The following is an 18,977-nucleotide window of genomic DNA, read 5'->3' on the forward strand; positions in this document are numbered from 1 at the left end:
ATAATTACCATGAAGCACAGCTTGCTAACAGTGGTTGCCCTTACAAAGCACCTATGGGTTTCAGTGGAAGTGACCCTCTGTGTCAGTTTTATATCAGAAAATCCGTCACTAGATGACTCCATATGGAGGAAAGATGAGGGGGTGGGGTGGGACAAATTAAGAGTCATTATCCAAATGGTTCTTCCGCAGCTGACAAAATAGTTCCTAGCAATACTAATAGGCCCTGGAGTAAGTTAGCCACAGAGACCAAAAGGAGAAAGGAAGTGATTTCACATGCTCACATAACGAGGGTGTTAAAAATTTTTTATCAGTTATTTACTTGAAATATAACTTAGAAGTTTAATTGGTCAGAAAATGAACACATTTTTTCATAGGGTGCTGAAAGTAAATAGTCCTGTATAGGTCACATTACTTGTGTACTTCAACAGCCATTTTGTTTTATTTCAAAAAGGAAGACAGAAAAATTAGTCAGTAGCCCACGGATAGCCTTTAAAGAGGACCCATGAGACCAGCTCAGGGTAAAAATGAGCCTTTTGTGTGGATTTGATCCATTTACTTGAATGCCTGAATTTAATAATAAAGAAAAAAAAAGTGTAAAACGCAAGGAAATGTTAAAAATAGATAAATGCAAACATTCCCACCTTTGACTCTGGCTTGTCTTTGTCTGATAAATATCCCAGTTCCTCAGGCCCCAGGGCAAACAATGATTCTGATTCAAAAGAAGAGATGAAATGTTAATCATGCAGCATAACTTGCATTCATATTGAGCCATTAATGTAAAAGAAAATCTCAAAGTGCTTCACAGGAGTTTAATAAGACACTTTAGAGTGAAAGGAGACAATAGGAGGGGTGACCAAAAGCTCTGTCAGAGAGTTAGGTTTTAGAAAAGAGAGAGGTAGAAAGACGTAGAGGTTTAGGAAGAGAATTCCAGATTTTATGGCCTAGACAGCTGAACGCACAGCCATCAACAATAAGTTTAAAGGGAATGGGAGATGGACAGGGCACCAGAGTTAAAGCGTCGCAGAGTTCTTGGAGAGTTGTAGAGCTGGAGGATTTCAGAGAGGGTTAAGACCATGAAAAGATATGAAAACAATGCTGAGAACCTTAAATTGGATGCGCTGGAGCACCCAGGATCAATGAAGATTAATGATTAGGAAAGTGTTGGAATAGTAGAAATAAAGACAGAAAAACTCAGCAGGCCTAGCAACATCTGTGGAGAGAGAAACAGAGTTAACATTTCCAGTCCGTATGACTTGTCTTCAGAGCTAAAGAGAAGTAGAAATGTGATGGATTTTATACTGTTTAAGAGTGGGTGGAGCAGGTGGAGCAAAATCGAAGGTCAGGAGAGATTGTCTTGTATCCATGACATCTTTGTCTAAAGGAGTGTTAAAGACTAAAGAAGGCGCTGATAGTGGCCCTAAGGGTAAGATAGCATAACACAAATCAGCACTCTGTGAAAGCACAACATAGGAACAAGTGACACATGGCCCTGTGGGGATTGGTGGTTGGGGGGTGGGGGGGGGGGGGGGAATATTGTCTTGATTTTATTTTTATTGATTGATTCTTTTTAATTTTTAAAAATCCTTTCCCCCGCAACCTGTCCCATCAGGGCCATCTGTCACTTGTTTCTATGTTGTGCTTTCACAGAGTACTAACCCTCGTTCTGCTATTAACACATTCTGCTATCTTACCTTTATGCCACTATCAGCACCTTCTTTAGTCTTTAACACTACCATTAACACTCCCTTTGTCTTGTGTCCATGACATCTTTGTCAATCTCTCCTGTGCTTCCACCTTTCCCTGACCTATTTTGCTCCACCTGCTCCATCCCCTCTTAAACAGCATAAAATCAATCACATTTCTACTTCTCTTTAGCTCTGAAGAAGAGACATACAGCCTGGAAATGTTAACTCTGTTTCTCTCTTCACAGATGCTGCTAGGCCTGCTGAGTTTTTCCAGCATTTTCTGTTTTTATTTCAGATATCCAGCATCCGCAGTATTTTGCTTTTTATCGGAGCATTGGAATAGCCTTGTCTGGAGGCAACAAAGGCCTACAATGAAGTTTCAGCAGCAGATGGAATGAGTCAAGGATGGATATGGATGATAATACAGAGGTGGATCTGGAAGTTTGTGTCATGGTAGCGGATACGGAATTGAAGGCTCAGGTCAGGGACAAATAGAATCTTGAAACTCTGAATACAAGTTGTTGTATTTTAACTACTGTCCCCTTATCAGACCATCCCACATTATGCACTAAATTCTACTGGATGGGGGTTGGAAATAGAAGAGCGCCTAGCTTCAAGATTTCTATTTGCAAAAGTTTGTGGCAAATTATGCTAAGTATACCAGAGAAAAACTGGAACAACTGCATTCTAACCCACTTCTTCCCAGCCAGCAAGTTCTCCAGGTTGAGAAACTCTTAATTAAAAAAAAGCTTGCATTTATAAAGCACCTTTCACAACCTCAGGACATCCCAAAGAATTTTGCAGCCAATTAAATCCTTTCTTCAAGGTCAGAAATGTATCAGACAATTTTTGTACAGAAAGGTCCCACCAATGTGATAATGAACTGATAGCTTTATTTTAAAGCGATATTGATTGAGGGATATATGTTGGCCAGGGCATTGGGAAGAGATCTTCTGCTGTTCTTCCAAATAATGCCATGGAATCTTTTACAACCATCCAAGATGATAGGCTGGGCCTCCGTTTAACTTCATAACCGAAAGATGATGCAGCAGTCTTCTTCAATACCACACTAAAGTATCAGCTTAGATTATGAGTTCAAGTCTCGGGAGTGGGATCTGAATCCAATCTTCTAACATAAATGAGCATTCTACCCATTGAGCCATCGCTGACACCCATGTCAGAAGTAGATAGTGCAACTTCTATCATCATGTAGTGGAGCACATTGTTGCACCCATCAGACACACAAGACACATTTACAATATAAAGTACACCCATAGGCTCACACTCCTTCCTGCTGTTGGCTGCACTATGAAACAGAAAAGCACCATCCAGCTTTCTTCCATTGGTAGCAAAGAGCCATTTTTTTTTGTAAGTCTCCTAAACAGCTGCCAGATTCACATGCCCCACTTCTATCCAGAACCAGGTGGAGAATAACACCAGTTACAAATGTAAACAGATGGGGCCATGCAACACAAAATCAGAACAGAAAGATAAAAGTGCCTTCAATAATTAATTTCTCAAAGCATAAACCACTTTCATTTTAGAGTTCTTGCTTATTCCGCAGTATAAAAATTGGGATAGTACTTAAACCTTCATATACCATGGGGCATTTTAAAAGCTATCCACAGGGTATCAACTTCTTCCGACCTCTCTGCCCAATTGTAGAATATGTGTACCCTTGGCCTTCCCTTATATTCTTCCTCTCTCCATTTACTGAAGCTTCCCTGCCCGGCCTAAACTGCCTCCGATGGATGGTCCTTCATTTCTCCTCCAAACTCACCGAGCATTTCCAGAATGTGCCATTATTGTTTTAGATTCCCAACATTGTTTTTTTTAATCACATGTGTGTGTTTATTGTAAATACATTCTTCCTAGTTAGAACACTTACAGCTCCTTTAGGACTTTAATATTACTTTCAGCCACATGCTTTTTTCTCCCAACAGTATTTTCACTGCACTAAAACCAATAGTATCATATTTTACAATACAGCTCCAATAATTTAGTTGAGATACTACTAGGTAATGAGTTACAGGCCATAATTAAATGGAAGGCTTCACAGATAATGGAATTGTGCTGGTGCAATGGCACCAAGTGTTAAAGTTTGAAAACTCAAGCCACAAAAGATAGGAATTAACAACTTCAGACACCTGCTGCCCTCAGTTCTTAATCTAGGCTGCATGATGCACAAGTATCTTCCAATTTTGAAGGATGAGGAGAAGAAACAACAACTTTAATTTCATAGAATGTCCCAAGGTACTTCACAAGAGCATTATAAAATAAAATATCATGCCAAGCCACATAAGGAGATACTGTATTTGGGCAGTTGACCAAAGGCTTGGTCACCGAGGTAGGTTTTAAGGAGCATCTTAAAGGAGGAATGCAAAGTGGAGAGCTGGAGATTTGTAGGGAGGGTATTCCAGAGCTTAGGGCCTAGACGAATAAAGATACAGCCAATGGTGGAGTGATTAAAGTCGGGGATACTCAAGGGCAGAATTAGGGGAGCACAGAGATCGCTGGAGGAGATTACAAAGATAGGCAGGGGAAAAGGCATGGAGGGATTTGAAAACAATGAGAATTTTAAAATCAAGACATTGCTTGACTGGGAACCAGTGCAAGTTAGCGCATGCTCAGCAACTACAGGCTAGTCTTTGGTGGTGGGGAAACTTCTAGAAGCAATAACTTGGGACAAAATTAATAGTCACAAGGACAAATGCAAGTTAATTAGGGAAAGCCAGCATGAGTTTCTTAAGGGAAAATCATGTTGAACTAACTTGGAGATTTTTTTGATGAGAAGGTTGATGAGGGCAATGCTATTGATGTGGTGTACATGGATTTTCAAAAGGCATTTGATACAGTGCCACACAATAGGCCTGAGCAAAGTTATAGCTCATGGAATAAAATGGACTGTAGCAAGATGGATATGGAATTGGCTGAGCGACAGGAAACAGAGAGTAGTGATTAATGGATGTTTTTCAGGCTGGAGGAAGGTTTAATAGTGAATTTCCTCAAGGGTCAGCGCTGGGGTCCTTGCCTTTCCTGATATATAATTAATGACCTAGCACTTGGTGTACAGGGCACAATTTCAAAGTTTGTAGATGATACAACATTTGGAAGCATTGTGGACTGAGGATAATGTAGAACTTCAGAAGGACATAGACAAGTTAGTGGAATGGGCGGACAGATGGCAGCTAAAGTTCAATGCAGGTAAATATGAAGTGATTCTTTTTCGTAGGAAGAACATGGAGACAGAATATAAAAAGGTACAACTCTAAAAGGAGTGCAGGAGCAGAGGTACCTAGGTGTCTGTGTGCATAAATCATTCAAGGTAGTGAGAGCGATTAATAAAGTATACTTTGTCCTGGACTTTATTAATAGGTGCATAGACTACAAGAGAAAGGAGGTTATGTTGAATTTGCATAAATCACTAGCCCGGCCTCAGCTAGAGTATTGTGTCCCGTTCTGGGCACCGCACTTTAGGAGGAAGTGAAAGCATTAGAGAAGGTGCAGAGAAGAGTGACGAGAATGGTTCTAGGGGTCAGGAACTTCAGTTATGAAGATAGTCTGGAGAAGTTGGGCCTGTTTCCCTTAGAGAAAAGAAGGTTGAGGGGAGATTTGGTAGAGGTACTCAAAATCATGAGGGGTCTGGACAGAGTAGATAGAGAGAAACTGTTCCCACACATGAAAGGATCAAGAATGAGGGGGCACAGATTTGGTAATGCAAGCAAGAAAGTGATATAAGGAAATTGGAGGAAATTTCTGCTTATCCAGTACTGAACATCACATAAGCAGTCTGGTAATTTAGCAAGAGCGAAGAAATTGAGAGAGATGGTGGTGAACTCAAACTGGGTGTCGTCAGCCTTTGTAGAAATTGGTGGATCATTATATAGTGTAAACCCTAGTGCATCTTGATGGATTATGGTGGAGGCAATGGCAGGGATATGGAAGCAGGCCACCCAACCACCAACCAACACAGCAGCAAGAAAGTAACAAAGAGCAAAGAAGAAATTTACATTGGAAAGGGCTTCTTGGAGAAGTATGGTATGTCGCATTGGGCCAATCTCTGCGTTGCAATTCTATTGCCATAGATTACACATATGCTGCCAGTCCTCAAGGGCAGCAAAGAAAATAGACACAAGGCGAGTCCTCATAGCATGAGTGGGGGGTGGCGGCATTGGGAGGCAGAGCACCTGTATCGAGCAGATAAATAGCAGAGCAGCAGAGAAGATTGATATCCTAAAATAGAGAGGGTGAGTAGCTCACAATTGCCTGATTGCCAAAATTTCCACCAACACTGGATAATTGGTAGGCCCAATATTAAGATGTCAAAAAGTAGTACTTGGTCAGATCATAGCTACAAATCCACAGTTTTGCAACATATATCAGAAATATTAACCATCTTCTGATCAATCAATAAGGTGCCATAGATGTTGGCATATTAGTCGACCTTTGAAACCTCGAAAAATCCCTCAAAAAATAGGCACTGACTTACAGAGTGAAAAAGTAAATTGCCGACGTGGGTGTGGGTTGTCACATTTTTTTTATTCACCACAAGGTGTCCATTGCTGCCTGTTTGATCCCTTGTGCCCAGTTACAAGGTACCAGTTAGTAAAACCTCCATTTGTGGGGTGAAAAATTGAGGCTGACTACTAGTGCAAGTTTAGCATGTCATGGCTGAAAAAGGGGGAGGTCAACTTCTCGCTGAGTATACGCAAAAAACATGATTTTTTGGGACTGAAAAAAAAAATGGGGCTATCATATATGCCACGATCTACAGTCATCTGCTTTTTAAATGGTACTGACAATCTTGTAGTCTGCTAGAAATCTGTTGTGGCAAGAACAATTCTTTTCTCCGTACTGCGTTACAATCTCCGTGGGACAGATAACTTTCAAAAACACAGAGGCTGCTTGCTACCAATGTTTCCAAGTGTAAACACCTTGCACCTTCTTCCCAATAAAACTATCTGGGCCCTCTTTAATCTCTAACAATCAAACCATCCAGGCTTGATGTCAGGCAGACTTCAGAAAAGGTAATCTGGCCCCTTTCCTCTTACCTTAAAGGCACAGTCACAAAACATGATCTTATAAACCTCAATTTGTAACACCTCCCCCCCCTAAAACTCCAATTTATAACTTATAACATTCTATATAGCTTAACAACTAACTTACTACATATAATACAAGTAATATTCTTTCCCTGTGCTATCACATTTTCCATTAAACAATCTATCTTGGCAGTCTCACAATGTTTAATTTGCATCAACTCAAACACGTGCAACAGTTCAAGATTTTAAGTCCACTTTATATCTGTTTTTAAAGTTCTTGCTCTCACATACATAAGTTGTTTTGCTGCTAGTGGCTTCACCTTTTAAGATGCATCGTAGTAAACCTTCTTTCTCATGACGATTGAACTTGGTTAGACAATTGTATCCTTGATCTGGTTTGGTTAACTTCATCAAGAACAATATTGCTGACTTCTGACAGTCCCTCTAGCTGTTGAATACTAGCAGGTATAAATTGTAGACGCAGGAGAAATGCTTCTAATCCTCTGGTTTCAGTATTTCCTTTGGTTCTTTAAAACCAGATCTAAAATTGCCATCAATGTGCTGACTTTTTAAACATAGTCTTTAGATCACCCTCTCTTTCAGAGCTATAGGTTCTTCAATGTACACATTTTTAAAAAAAATGTCTCAGCTAGCCAACCATCCAAGTCGTCTTTCTCCTGTTTAAATGCAGGATTACGATTCTCTTTTGCTGCTTTAAGAATCTCATTGAGGTTACATCGATGTTCCGATTGTTATGATCTCCACAGAGACCAATAACTTTAAAAAAAAAGGTTCAAACTTGCAGCTAACTGCTGAATGAATTAGGACAAGGTTTCACGTTTTAAAGCTCCTACTGCAACAAATAAATAAACAATATTGACTAAACCCTATTTTCTTTTTCTAGCCTTTATAGCAAATGGTCCACAGTTGCTCCCAGCTTCCAATGTGTTCGCATCCCTTGTTTCACCGAGTAGTAACTTCAAGTGATCGCCTCCAGGCGCTTTCCTTAATTTTCAGAGAGTTTCCTAATTTCACTATAGCAATAAAGCCTGTCCCAATGATTTGTCCCTTTGCCCACACTAGACAAATCTCCCGGAATCCTCGAATGGCTGCAGGATGCGTTCTTTGACTGGAGACCGTTCCCCCACCCACCCCCAAATCAGGCTCTGGTAGTTCGCAAGCCAAGCGGCCTCTTCTCTCTGCTGACCACACAAAACTCCTGTCTCTCTGTTATATTCATTGATTTGTAGGGAAGCTTGTAACCTGATCTCAAAAATGGCTTCCTCTGCATCCTTCCCTATGGCAATGTGAATCACATGAGCCTTGTACCGAGGTAGAAATGTGAATGAGCTATTCTTGACCCCCAACTCTTTTTCACGTTAAAGTAAATGGCCAGTTTACAGCACAACTGTTTGCAATTGAAACTTTCAACACCTTTCTGGGACTTTGGGAGACTTGGGGTCTACCCATTATAAACTCAGAGACTGCTGCCACTGTCTCCAACATTACACCATCAATCTGGGCCTCCCTTTGGTCCTTAGCTGCCTCAGGCCTGTTGTCAAGCAGATTTCAGAACAAGTCACATGAAACCCTCCGTTTTACCCTAAAGATACAGTTTCAAACCATAACAATTTTATAATTGTTACAATTAAAAGCCCTGATTTTTAAAAATTAGCTCTCGGATTCTTTGACATTCTGTTTTTCGTCTTCCCACTCAACACGAGCTTTGTCCAAATTTTTCAGAGCATGAGCCACAGCTTCATTTTGAAGTTTTATTTTCCACTCTAGGACTTGATTCCAACCTCATAGTTCCACATTAACAGCATCAGTTAGAGCGAAGTCAGTTTGGTTTAAAGCACTGTCTCTCTTTGTCCGTTAGCCTGGAATTTTGCTGCTGTATTCTGTTTTGACACTATGACTTAGGGTCTGTAGGCAACTTTAATTGAGACAGATTCAATTCACTTTTTTGCTGGTTTTAACTCTGCTGTCCATCAGGGGTTTCACTGTCCCTTCACTCTCAAAAGTGTGACCTTATCTGATTCTTCGGACACATCTTTAGTCGAAACCGTATTTTCTGTAGCAGGATTACAAATACTCCATGATTTCTTTAGTATACTGTCAGTTTCAATGGACTTGCCTACCACCCTCGGAGATGGCAGCTCCCACTAGGTAATTTCTTAGTATGAAATCGACATTATTAATAGGCAACTTCGACATCATTCCAACAATAACAGACCCACTGACTAAAGTACAGCTCAAGTTCATTCTACATAATGGAACAGGTAAACAATTTCCATTAATACCCTGTATCGACACATTTTTATTTAGCGGACTCTCTGGAGAGAAATCCACATCTTTTGCTAACATTTGGGGTTGAGCCAACCCCGTATCTCAAAGGATAACAATCTTTTTGGCTCCTTTATCATACAAAAACGGAGTTACTTCACCCTCAAATACAAAACTCTCTTAATCTTTTATGTTCCAATTTACACCACAGAAAATACATTAGGTGGTATTGGTTTGTCACAGGCTTCACTCACTAGTGCAGCATTTTCTGCAGAAACACTAGACACTCTCAAAAACGCTGCCAGCTTAGCTTTTAACTTGTAGTAGTCTGCCTTCACATGCTCTGTCTTATGGTAAAAGTAACATGTTGGTCTCCTTAATCATATTTATCTCTCCCATTGTCCCTTTCATTACATTGAGAAGCAGCTGTCTTTTCACTTTTCTGTTATCCCTCTCATTGTAATTAGTGTTCTGTTCACCATCACTTCTCTTATCTCTACAGCTTCTCTGTGGGTTTGTAAACAAAGGTTTGCTGCCACCTACGCATTTGTGGGATAATTCATAACCACTTCCCCTTTTTTAGGAACTTTATGGCCTTCTCAGTGGGACTTTATTTCTAAAGGAATACTGTTTCTGAAAGGAAGTCTTTCATTATCAAATTCAAATTTCTTGGTTTCCCTCTCTCTGTAAGCCAAGGCTTTCCTTTTCTTTTACTCTTTAAAGCTCTACCTTTATTTCTTGCCTTTAGAATCCTAATTCAACTTTTTTGCATTTCTTTCTTTCTCAAATTCCATTTGCTTCATTTGTAACTGAATCCTAGCCATTGCAACCTTTGTTTTATCTGGATTACCTTTTTTCCCCCTCAAGGTTCAAATGTTGAGTCAATACTTCAACTATCTCTGCTTTTTTAGTGCTTACTGTTAAATCTATTTCTAACTTTTCGCCATCACTTTTAAATTAACCTTTGTTAACCGAAGCAAGGCATTCACAGACAAGTCCTCTCCTTTGAGGAAAGCTTCAGCAATAAACATGCCCATTTTATCTTTCAATAAATACAGCAAAAGTCACTGTGAATTCTTGCTTGTTCAAACTCTGGCCAAACCCAGTTCCAGCCTGTGGTTTTGAAATCCCACAAGAACCCCAATTTGTTGCGATTCCCAGAGTCCGATGATTTTTTTTTAAATTTTAAACTTCCAGTTAATAGCTGAAAGGATAACATGGCAAGATTTCATGTTTTAAGACTTTTGCTGTAACAAAAGACTAAAAACACTATTAACTAGACACTATCTTTGTAGGCAACTTATACTTTAAAACAGAACATTCCCTTTTTCTTTTAACACAACTGAAAACACACTTCACAGATGTATTTTACACTGCCCTTTAAGTAGACATTCAATTTTCTGGAACCAGTCCAAGGTGATTCTTAGCTCCCGAGTGTTTACTTTTCTTTTCCTTTCTCAGCCTGGAACTTTTAATCTAGGAGCTTCACAGTGAGGATTTTCCCCTGAAGATTCTTCCTGTAGCGCAAGCTAGGTGAATCTTCCAGCCTCATTTTAATTCCTCGCAAATGTAGTCTTTCCAATACAAGCACGAGCTCCCACCTACATTCCTGCACAGTGAACCTAGAAATTTTCAGCCACCAGCTGCTCTCTCCGGGATCCTGGCAGACTAGCCTTGTCTGAGAGTTTTTAGGAATACCTTAGACTCTCCCCTTGCAAAGCCCATTTTTATGGCAACGTGAATCATTTGGACCTTGTATCTAGATTGAAATACTGATTCGCTAACCTTGAGGCTCCAACTCTATTTCATTTTGGAACTAAGTGGGCAGCTTAAAGCATGACTGTGTACAACCTTATATTCTCTACATTTTTCTGGGACTTTAGAGACTCTCAGTCTGTTAGCCCACAGGCTGCTGCCATTGTCTTCAAGTGTATGCACCCTGCACCTTCTTCCCAATAAAACAATCTAGGCGCCTTTTAACCTGTAACGATTAAACTATCCAGGTTTGCTGTCAGGCAGACTTCAGAACAGGTCACATGATCTCTTCATTTTACCCTAAATTAAAGACATCATCCCAAAACAAAATCTTATAAACCTCATAATTGCAACAACTGCGGCCCAATAACAAATTTGGGAACAAGTGAATTTCCCTGCACTCTCCATATGCATACACGCTGTTAGGTATTAACACACAACTCAGTGATGACATTAGTAATGTCTGAGACAAAGCAGTCATGGGTATTCACTAGTAACAATCATTAAAAATAATACAGTAGTATCTCCTGTAGAGAAGTGATATGCAACATAGTAGGAAGCATGATAGCATTCTACCCACTATCAATAATCTTCATTAGTACATAATGTACAAAATAAAACTTAATTTGTATCTCGTGTATCTTTTTGCACTCATTAAGGTGGCAGCTATCACTGTTGGAAAGAGATATTTTGGCAGGTGGATGGAACAGTTTTCTCACCTGCAATTAAATATTCCTGGATCAAAAGAAACATGAATATATGCAGAGTAAAGCTCCCTCACTCATCCCCAGCAGTACATCTTAAAGCAAATATTAAAGGATTGGAACACTGTCACTTGTCACCTTCTGCACCAAATATCTGAGGCCTCTTGGAACAAGCCTGATTAGAATAATTTGTGTGAAATTATAGGCACCAAATAAGGCTTGTTAGTACCAGTCAGGAACAGTCAAATTCATTCCATGTGGGACTCCTCCTGTGAATAACCACAATGTGCATTTATATAGCATCTTTAACATAGTAAACTACCCAAGGTTCTTCACAGGAATGTTCTCAGGCAAAATTAACACCATGATACATAAGGAAATATTAAGATCAAAGGCTTTGTGAAAGAGGTAGCTTTAAGGAAGGGCTTAAAACAGGAGGTAGAGCAATGAGGAGAGGCTTAGGGACAGAACTCCAGAGATTAGAGCCTAGGCAGTTAAAGGCACGGCCGCCAATGGTGAAACAATTAAAATTAGGAATGCGTAAGAGGCGAGAATCGGAGATCTTGTAGGGCTGGAGGAGACTACAAAGTTTGAGGCAGCAAAGCCATGAAGGCATTTGAAAGGAAGAGAGTAGAGGCATTGGTGGACCAGAAGCCAATCTGGGTCAGTTAGCACAAGGGTGATGGGTGAACGGGATTTGGTGCAAGTTGGGATACATGCAGTTTTGGATTAGTTCAAATTTACATTTGCATCGTGGGAAGCCAGCCAGGAAAGCATTGGAAGAATGGAAACTAAATGTAATAAAGCAATGGATGAAGGTTTTAGCAGCAGATGATCTGAGGCATGGGATGGGCGATGTTAGAAGTGGAAGTAGGCAGTGTTGGTGGTGGAGAGTATATAGGATTGGAAGCCATGTTCAAATAGAACAGAACTCCAATGTTGTGCAGAGTCTGGATTAGCCTCTGTGGCCAGGGAGATGGTTGGAGTTGATGGCTAGGGAATGGAGTTTGCAGCAGTGACCAAAGTTAATGGCTTAGATCTTCCCAGTATTGAACTGAAGGATATTTCTGCTCATCCCCAATACTGGATGTTCAACAGAAGAGACTTTCATACCAAGAGTCTCCATTCATCCCTCTGATGAAAGGCTGTGCACTGGCCTACTGTAATACGTGCCTTTTTTCTTGTTTTATTTAAATAAAGCCACATCAACATCTATTGTTAAAACACAAAGATAACAGGTGTAAGGAAGATATCTTTTCATTTCTGTCGGACTGTTGTTTAGCATTACAATGGCTACAGGTTGAAAGACATGTCCACTGGAGCAGGATGAGAGATATATACAATGTTGTTGTCCTGGAAGATGCAGCCATGAAAGACAGGATGGTGCCAGAAAGGAGTCCTGGAACAAGGCAGCTGCCTGACAACAACATTTTAATTGGCTCCTGACCAGGTGACCAGAGTTTGTGTGAAGATTAGTGCAGCTGAATAGCTCCTAGCCTGAAAGGAATAAGACCTAAACCTCTTTCTCCTGTGTGCGGAAGATTCCAGTAATTCCGCAATAATGGCTAGCTGTTTTTTTTTCTCCTCATATCTCTAAAACCTGCTGTCTCTCTGAAAACCCCTGTCAAGAGGCAAACTACTGTTAGAGACATTGGAAAGCAAGGTCTCAACCAATGAACTAAATACTGAAAGTGCTGGAAGACCACCTCGTGTCATCAACAAGAACTGAAAAGAATTTGGAAGATATCGATCAAAATCAACCCATCGAATCCTGTACTCCGGATTGGTGCTATGGAACTGTTGTATCCCACCCTTAAAATATATGTTTTGTGTCTCTTATGCATCTTGTGTGTGCGTGTGTATAGGGATTTAAGAAGGGGTAGAGTTTAGGTTATAGAGTTAGAAATTAGCAGTTCATATTTCTTTCTTTTGCCTCTGGTTAATGACAGTTTGTTCAATAAAGTTATTTACTTATTAAGTTTACAAACCTGGTGCTCACATTCTGTTAACCTAAATTAAACAGTTAGGTAGAATTGGGGCAATCTGGTGGCTTGATCAAACTTTTTCACATTTGTCATGATTCAGGGAACAGTGGGGCTTGATATTACAGCGCACTAGTCCCAGTGGGAACAGTGAAATGACTGCTGCACTTGCAAGGAAAAAGCTTTCTACCTCATTGAGTAACAAGAAATTTTGATCCTCCCCTCAATTTATTCCCATTCCACCTTCAAATAACTTACCTCGGAATTCAGGCGTGTACAGTAAGGTCTGAAGCAGCGAGTTGAGGTAGCAGGTGCCTCCCTGGTTTTTGATTCCACTGAGGTTACTGGCTGCCCGATGCGGTGGTGGGTCAGTGTCCTTTTTCCTGGATTTCCGCCCATTCACAGTTTTGTTCTCAGACACAAAGCCAGCATCTTCCTCTTCTTCAAACATATCCCCAAACATCCTGCAGAATTCGAGGCACACAACCTCTCATTCGGTTGTTTTAGTCAAATAAACCGAATTTGCAGCTCTGAAGTTTACTGCTATCTCATTCTTAGCAGCATTGGCTGTTCTGATTTGTAGATAGCTATAGGTTTGATGTTCAGACAGTGTATGTCCCCTGAAACAAAGAAAATACTTGCAAGTTATAGAATCAAAAGAATAATATAGCACAGAACGAGGCCATTATGTCAACAGTACCTGCTCTTTGTAGGGCTATCTAACTAGTTCCACTCCCCGACATTTTCCCCACAGACCTGCAATTTTTTTCCAAGTATTTATTTCACTCCCTTGTGAAAGTTACTATCAAATCTGATTCCACCACCCTTTCAGACAGTGCATTCAAGATCACAACTCGCTGCGTAATGAAACGTTCCTTTATGTCGCCTCTGGTTCTTTTGCTAAACACCTTAAATCCGCGTCCCCTGGCTACTGACTGTCCCTTCTGCCGCTGGAAGCAGTTTCTCCTTATTTACTCTATCAGAGTGTATTAGCAAAAATAAAAAGTAACGTAGTATACAGTTAGCCAATATATTTTCCACAGTCACAAACAGTTTTGATTTAGAGTTAATGAGTTATCATAATACTTGATTCCTGTTTTATGTTCCAGAGTTACTCATATCTAGCAATTTAAGATTATCACATTGTAACCGGGAGAAAAGAACAATTTAGATGGCCAGAGCACTATGTCACCAAGGGTGAAACACTAGGTAAGTGAAGTTCCTCAGTTTGTAATTTTGCCGAAAAATGAATATGAAATAGGAAAGAAATATATATAAATACAGCATTATTTTAAAAAATCCCAAATGCTGGCAACTCTCAGCATGTTGGGCAGCACTTGCAGAGAGAACAGACAAGTTAATGTTTCAGGGGCACAGCCCTTCTCAAAACTCAACTAGCCATTGGTGTATGGTGAGGTTTTTTGGGGTTTGGAAAAACCCACTTTCACAGGGCACTTCTGGACATACATGCTCCTGAGTGCAGGTTACATCACAAGAGATACTGGCTGTGACTTGCTTTCAAATAAACAACTGGTCATTACTGAATAAAGCTATAGTCATTGTTGCAACTCAATGCAGGCTATCACCACTTGACTATATAAAGCCTTGTGGCCAAATTATTACTGCAACCAAGATTTGGTGATCACCTTATCGTACTCATTCACGGGTACCAACATTCTCAAAGTACAACCTTACTGCAATACAATCTGATGGAAAGGTTCAAGACACCAGGAACAGCAATAATAAACACTAAGATAAAGGCAAAATACTGTGGATGTTGGAAATCTGAAACAAAAACAAAAAATGCTGGAAAAACTCAGCAGGTCTGACAGCATTTGTGGAGAGAGAGGCAGAAGAAGAGAAGTCTGAAGAGGAGTCATACGGACTCAAAACGTTAATTCTGTCTCTCCACAGATGCTGTCAGGCCTGCTGAGTTTTTCCAGCATTTTTTGTTTTTGTGACAGCAATAATAAAGCTGTTGCAGTTTATGCTTCACTACAATGAGATTACACTACAGGTCTTAAATACCTCCTTGTTTACTGTTTACACAGGTTTAACAGATGGCTGTGTTAGTTTATGGCATTAAATTGGTTTGCTTTATAATCGCTAGCTACTTTACCAGTATCTAAGAGCTCCATGAGGTATGGGGACTTTGTGGATTTGAGAATGACTGGAAGAGAGACAGGCCACATCAACAGAACACCTCTGAACTTAATGGTGCTTACATACTTGCTAATGAGTGCAGATGATATCACAGCAATAAAACAAGGTTTTATTTGCTATTAAGTCTGCAGTTAATTGTCACTAAGTAAAACAGCGGTCATTATATTACACGGATGATTTATTTTATTAAAAAGTTGCTTAACAGTGGAGATGAATAAAAGGGCCTTTTATCACATTATTGAGATCAAATAGCAAATTTCTCTTTCCCAAATTGCTAAGTGTTAATATTTCTGAACTCCTTTAATCAAACTTTTAAGCAACCTCCTCCACAAATTTGTTTTTTTCCCCCACAGTAAATGAAAAGCAGAGACAAATGCAATATGATCTTTACAGGAATATATTAAAGCTTTATGAAACTATACTTGAAAATTTACAGAAGAATAAACTATTAATTACAGGACCTTTGTGTACCCACTATGTTGTAAATATGTAGTAAACTGAGTTGGAGTGCAGCTAAAGAAGCAAAGCCTGGGGCTGAAGATTGCATTACAACCCCAACTAACGTGAACCAAAGAATTTATATAACTAGCAGCACTGAGCATAGACAAATAAAATTGCCTCTCCTATAATTTTCCCTCCGCTATTCTTTGTTTTTCAATCCCTTCTAGCTCCCATGGCAGCTAATAATGTCAGTAATTCCTTTTGCTCTGGTACCATTCCTCCCATCGTCAAGACCACTATTATCATTCATACTTCCAATCTTCCTCCATTCCTGCTCTATTCTCCCATAACTATCCTCCCGTGTCTTGCCTAAGGTCTCACGGTGTGCCTTCTCCCACACTTCCCAATTTGAATTCTATCTATCTCACAGCACTGAAATGATCCTGGACAAAGTAAAGAACAACATCCTCTGTCAGTTTGACCATGTTTTCCCACCTTGTCCTCATTGGTTTCTCTGCAATCGTTGACAGTCAATCACGGCAGCCTCCTTCACTAAATCTCCTCTGCCCAGCTCCACGTGATTCCATCTCTATCATGATATCTTACATGATTCCATCTCTATCTGTCTGCATAAATCCAGTCCATTCCCAGTCCACTTCCTCCACCTCATCATCAACTGTGAATACCCACAAAGGATTTATCTTTGGATCCCTCCTCTTCCCTTTGCTGCCCTACAGTGACATTACCTGCAGCTCCATGTGTATAATTACCCCAAATTCCTCATCATTTCCCTTGACTCCATGCTGCCTAACCTAAATCCTTCAGTTGACCATCAGATAGACCAGGTGGACTGACAACATCATTTTCAGCTCCCACAATGAAATTCACTCGCTTCTCATTGATATAATCTTACTCCTTGCCTACTTGCTTAGGCTAAATACAACAATGCATAATTATCTTATGATGTTCAACCCAGAACTGAATTTAATCACCAAATCCACTTACATCCACCTCTGCAACATTGTCCATTTCCACCCCTATCTCTGCCCACTTTGTGCTGAAACTCTTATTCATACCTCTGCTGCATCCAAAATCAATAAGCTGAACACTTTTCTTGCTGACTTCCCACTATCTACACTACACAAATTCCAGCTTGTCTAAACTGCTGCCACCAACATCTTATCCTGTACTATATTCAATTGGCCCATTATGTCAGAGTAACAGGCAGAGAGAGGGTCCATTTTCTCAAACATACACTGGCTCAATGTACCCAATTTAAAAATCTCAGCTTTGGCTTCAAAGTTCTGCTTAGCTGTTCTCCTGCAATCTCCTCCAGCCATACATCCCTTCCCATACCCTTTGGTTATTCGGCTTCAGCCTCTTATGCTTTGCCGCTCTCCTACGTGCCTTTATCAGTTAGCTTAGCCCTTCTCCCTCCCGAAATTCCTCTGCCTATCCATCCTTGATTAAAAAACCCATTCACAAACTAAGCAGTTCAATTTTGCCCTCAAACACCTTTACCTAATATCCTTCACATGGCTCCATCCAACCATGTCCTTTATTATTCTTTGTAAAGTGCTTTGAGCCCATGGTGCTATATAAATACAAGTTGTTATTTGTTTCAAAAATAAAAATAGCTGGAAAAACTCAGCAGGTCTGACAGCATCTGCAGAGAGGAACACAGTTAATGTTTCGAGTCCGTATGGCTCTTCATCAGAACTAAGGAAAAATAGAAAAGAGGTGAAATATAAGCTGGTTGAGGGGGGTGGGACAGGTAGAGCTGGATAGAGGTCCAGTGATAGGTGGAGGCAAAGAAGAGATTGTCAAAGATGTCATAGACAAAAGGACAAAGGGGTGTTGACGGTGGTGATATTAGCTAAGAAATGTGCTAATGGTGACATTAAGGGTAGAAAGCAGGACGAGCAAGTGACAGATAGCCCTAGTGGGGGTGGGGGTGGGGTGGAGGGGGGAAGGGATTGAAATAGGCTAAAAGGTGGAGATGAAACAATGGATGGAAATACATTTAAAAATAATGGAAATAGGTGGGAAAAGAAAAATATATTAAAAAATATAAATTATTGGAAAAAGGGGGATTGGAAAGAGGGTGGGGATGGAGGAGAGAGTTCATGATCTGAAATTGCTGAACTTACTATTCAGTCCGGAAGGCTGTAAAGTGCCTAGTCGGAAGATGAGGTGCTGTTCCTCCAGTTTGCGCTGAGCTTCACTGGAACATTGCAGCAGGCCAAGGATGGACATGTGGGCATGAGAGCAGGGTGGTGTGTTGAAATGGCAAGCGACAGGGAGGTCTGGGTCATGCTTGTGGACAGATTATTTGTTTCCCCTTGTTTTCTTTGTCACCACCTCTGCATAGGACTAGTCTGTTGTCTCTATACTTAGTATATGTTTCTTTTCCCTCGTCCGCTCTCTGCCTTCCTGTGAAACTCTGCTCTCTGTTTTTCATACTTTCTGTGGTTGACACTATTTTATAGAATTATTTGTCTCCTTAACCTCGGATGGCACTCTCTCTTTCCTCTTCCTGTATGACTCTCACATTCTCCCCTTCTTTACTTCTCCCACTGAGACCTGAAGATAGATTCCAACCCTCTGATAGCCACGAAATTGCCACTGCCACGTGAAGCATGTGACAGTTTGAGTTTTGAGTGGGAACTCAGGCTCAAAAGCAATAAGTGCTGGAACAGAAGAGACAGTCAGAGCCAAGAAGCACTTCCACTCAAAATAGTTCTCTCTGTTGAATTTATCTGGATCCTGAGCTCACAGTAGCAGTGCATTCGGTAACTGCTACAAAAGGTAGGAAGAAAGAGAAACCAGGAATTGAAAGAATGCAGTAAATTGAATCTAGTTTACAAGTGAGTGAGGGTCCAGCATCTTAGAGCCGAAACAGAACAGCAGGAAGGAGAA

At 40.4% G+C, this 18,977-nt stretch overlaps 1 protein-coding gene across 2 annotated transcripts in view; it reads right to left on the bottom strand.

Moving 5' to 3' along the window:
• Positions 1-18,977, bottom strand: part of usp40 (ubiquitin specific peptidase 40) — a 147,428-nt gene that overhangs the window by 118,064 nt on the left and 10,387 nt on the right. For both annotated transcript variants that reach the window (XM_078551524.1, XM_078551523.1), the window contains exons 2-3: positions 13,713-14,074; positions 642-709 (exon numbers count right to left, since the gene is read on the bottom strand). In XM_078551524.1, the coding sequence (XP_078407650.1) occupies positions 642-709; positions 13,713-13,917 (273 nt within the window). In that variant the 5' untranslated portion in view covers positions 13,918-14,074. The remainder of the gene's footprint in view (positions 1-641; positions 710-13,712; positions 14,075-18,977) is intronic.

The sequence above is a fragment of the Cetorhinus maximus genome, chromosome 11, assembly GCF_964194155.1.
Source record: "Cetorhinus maximus chromosome 11, sCetMax3.hap1.1, whole genome shotgun sequence".
NCBI classification, from domain to species: domain Eukaryota; kingdom Metazoa; phylum Chordata; class Chondrichthyes; order Lamniformes; family Cetorhinidae; genus Cetorhinus; species Cetorhinus maximus.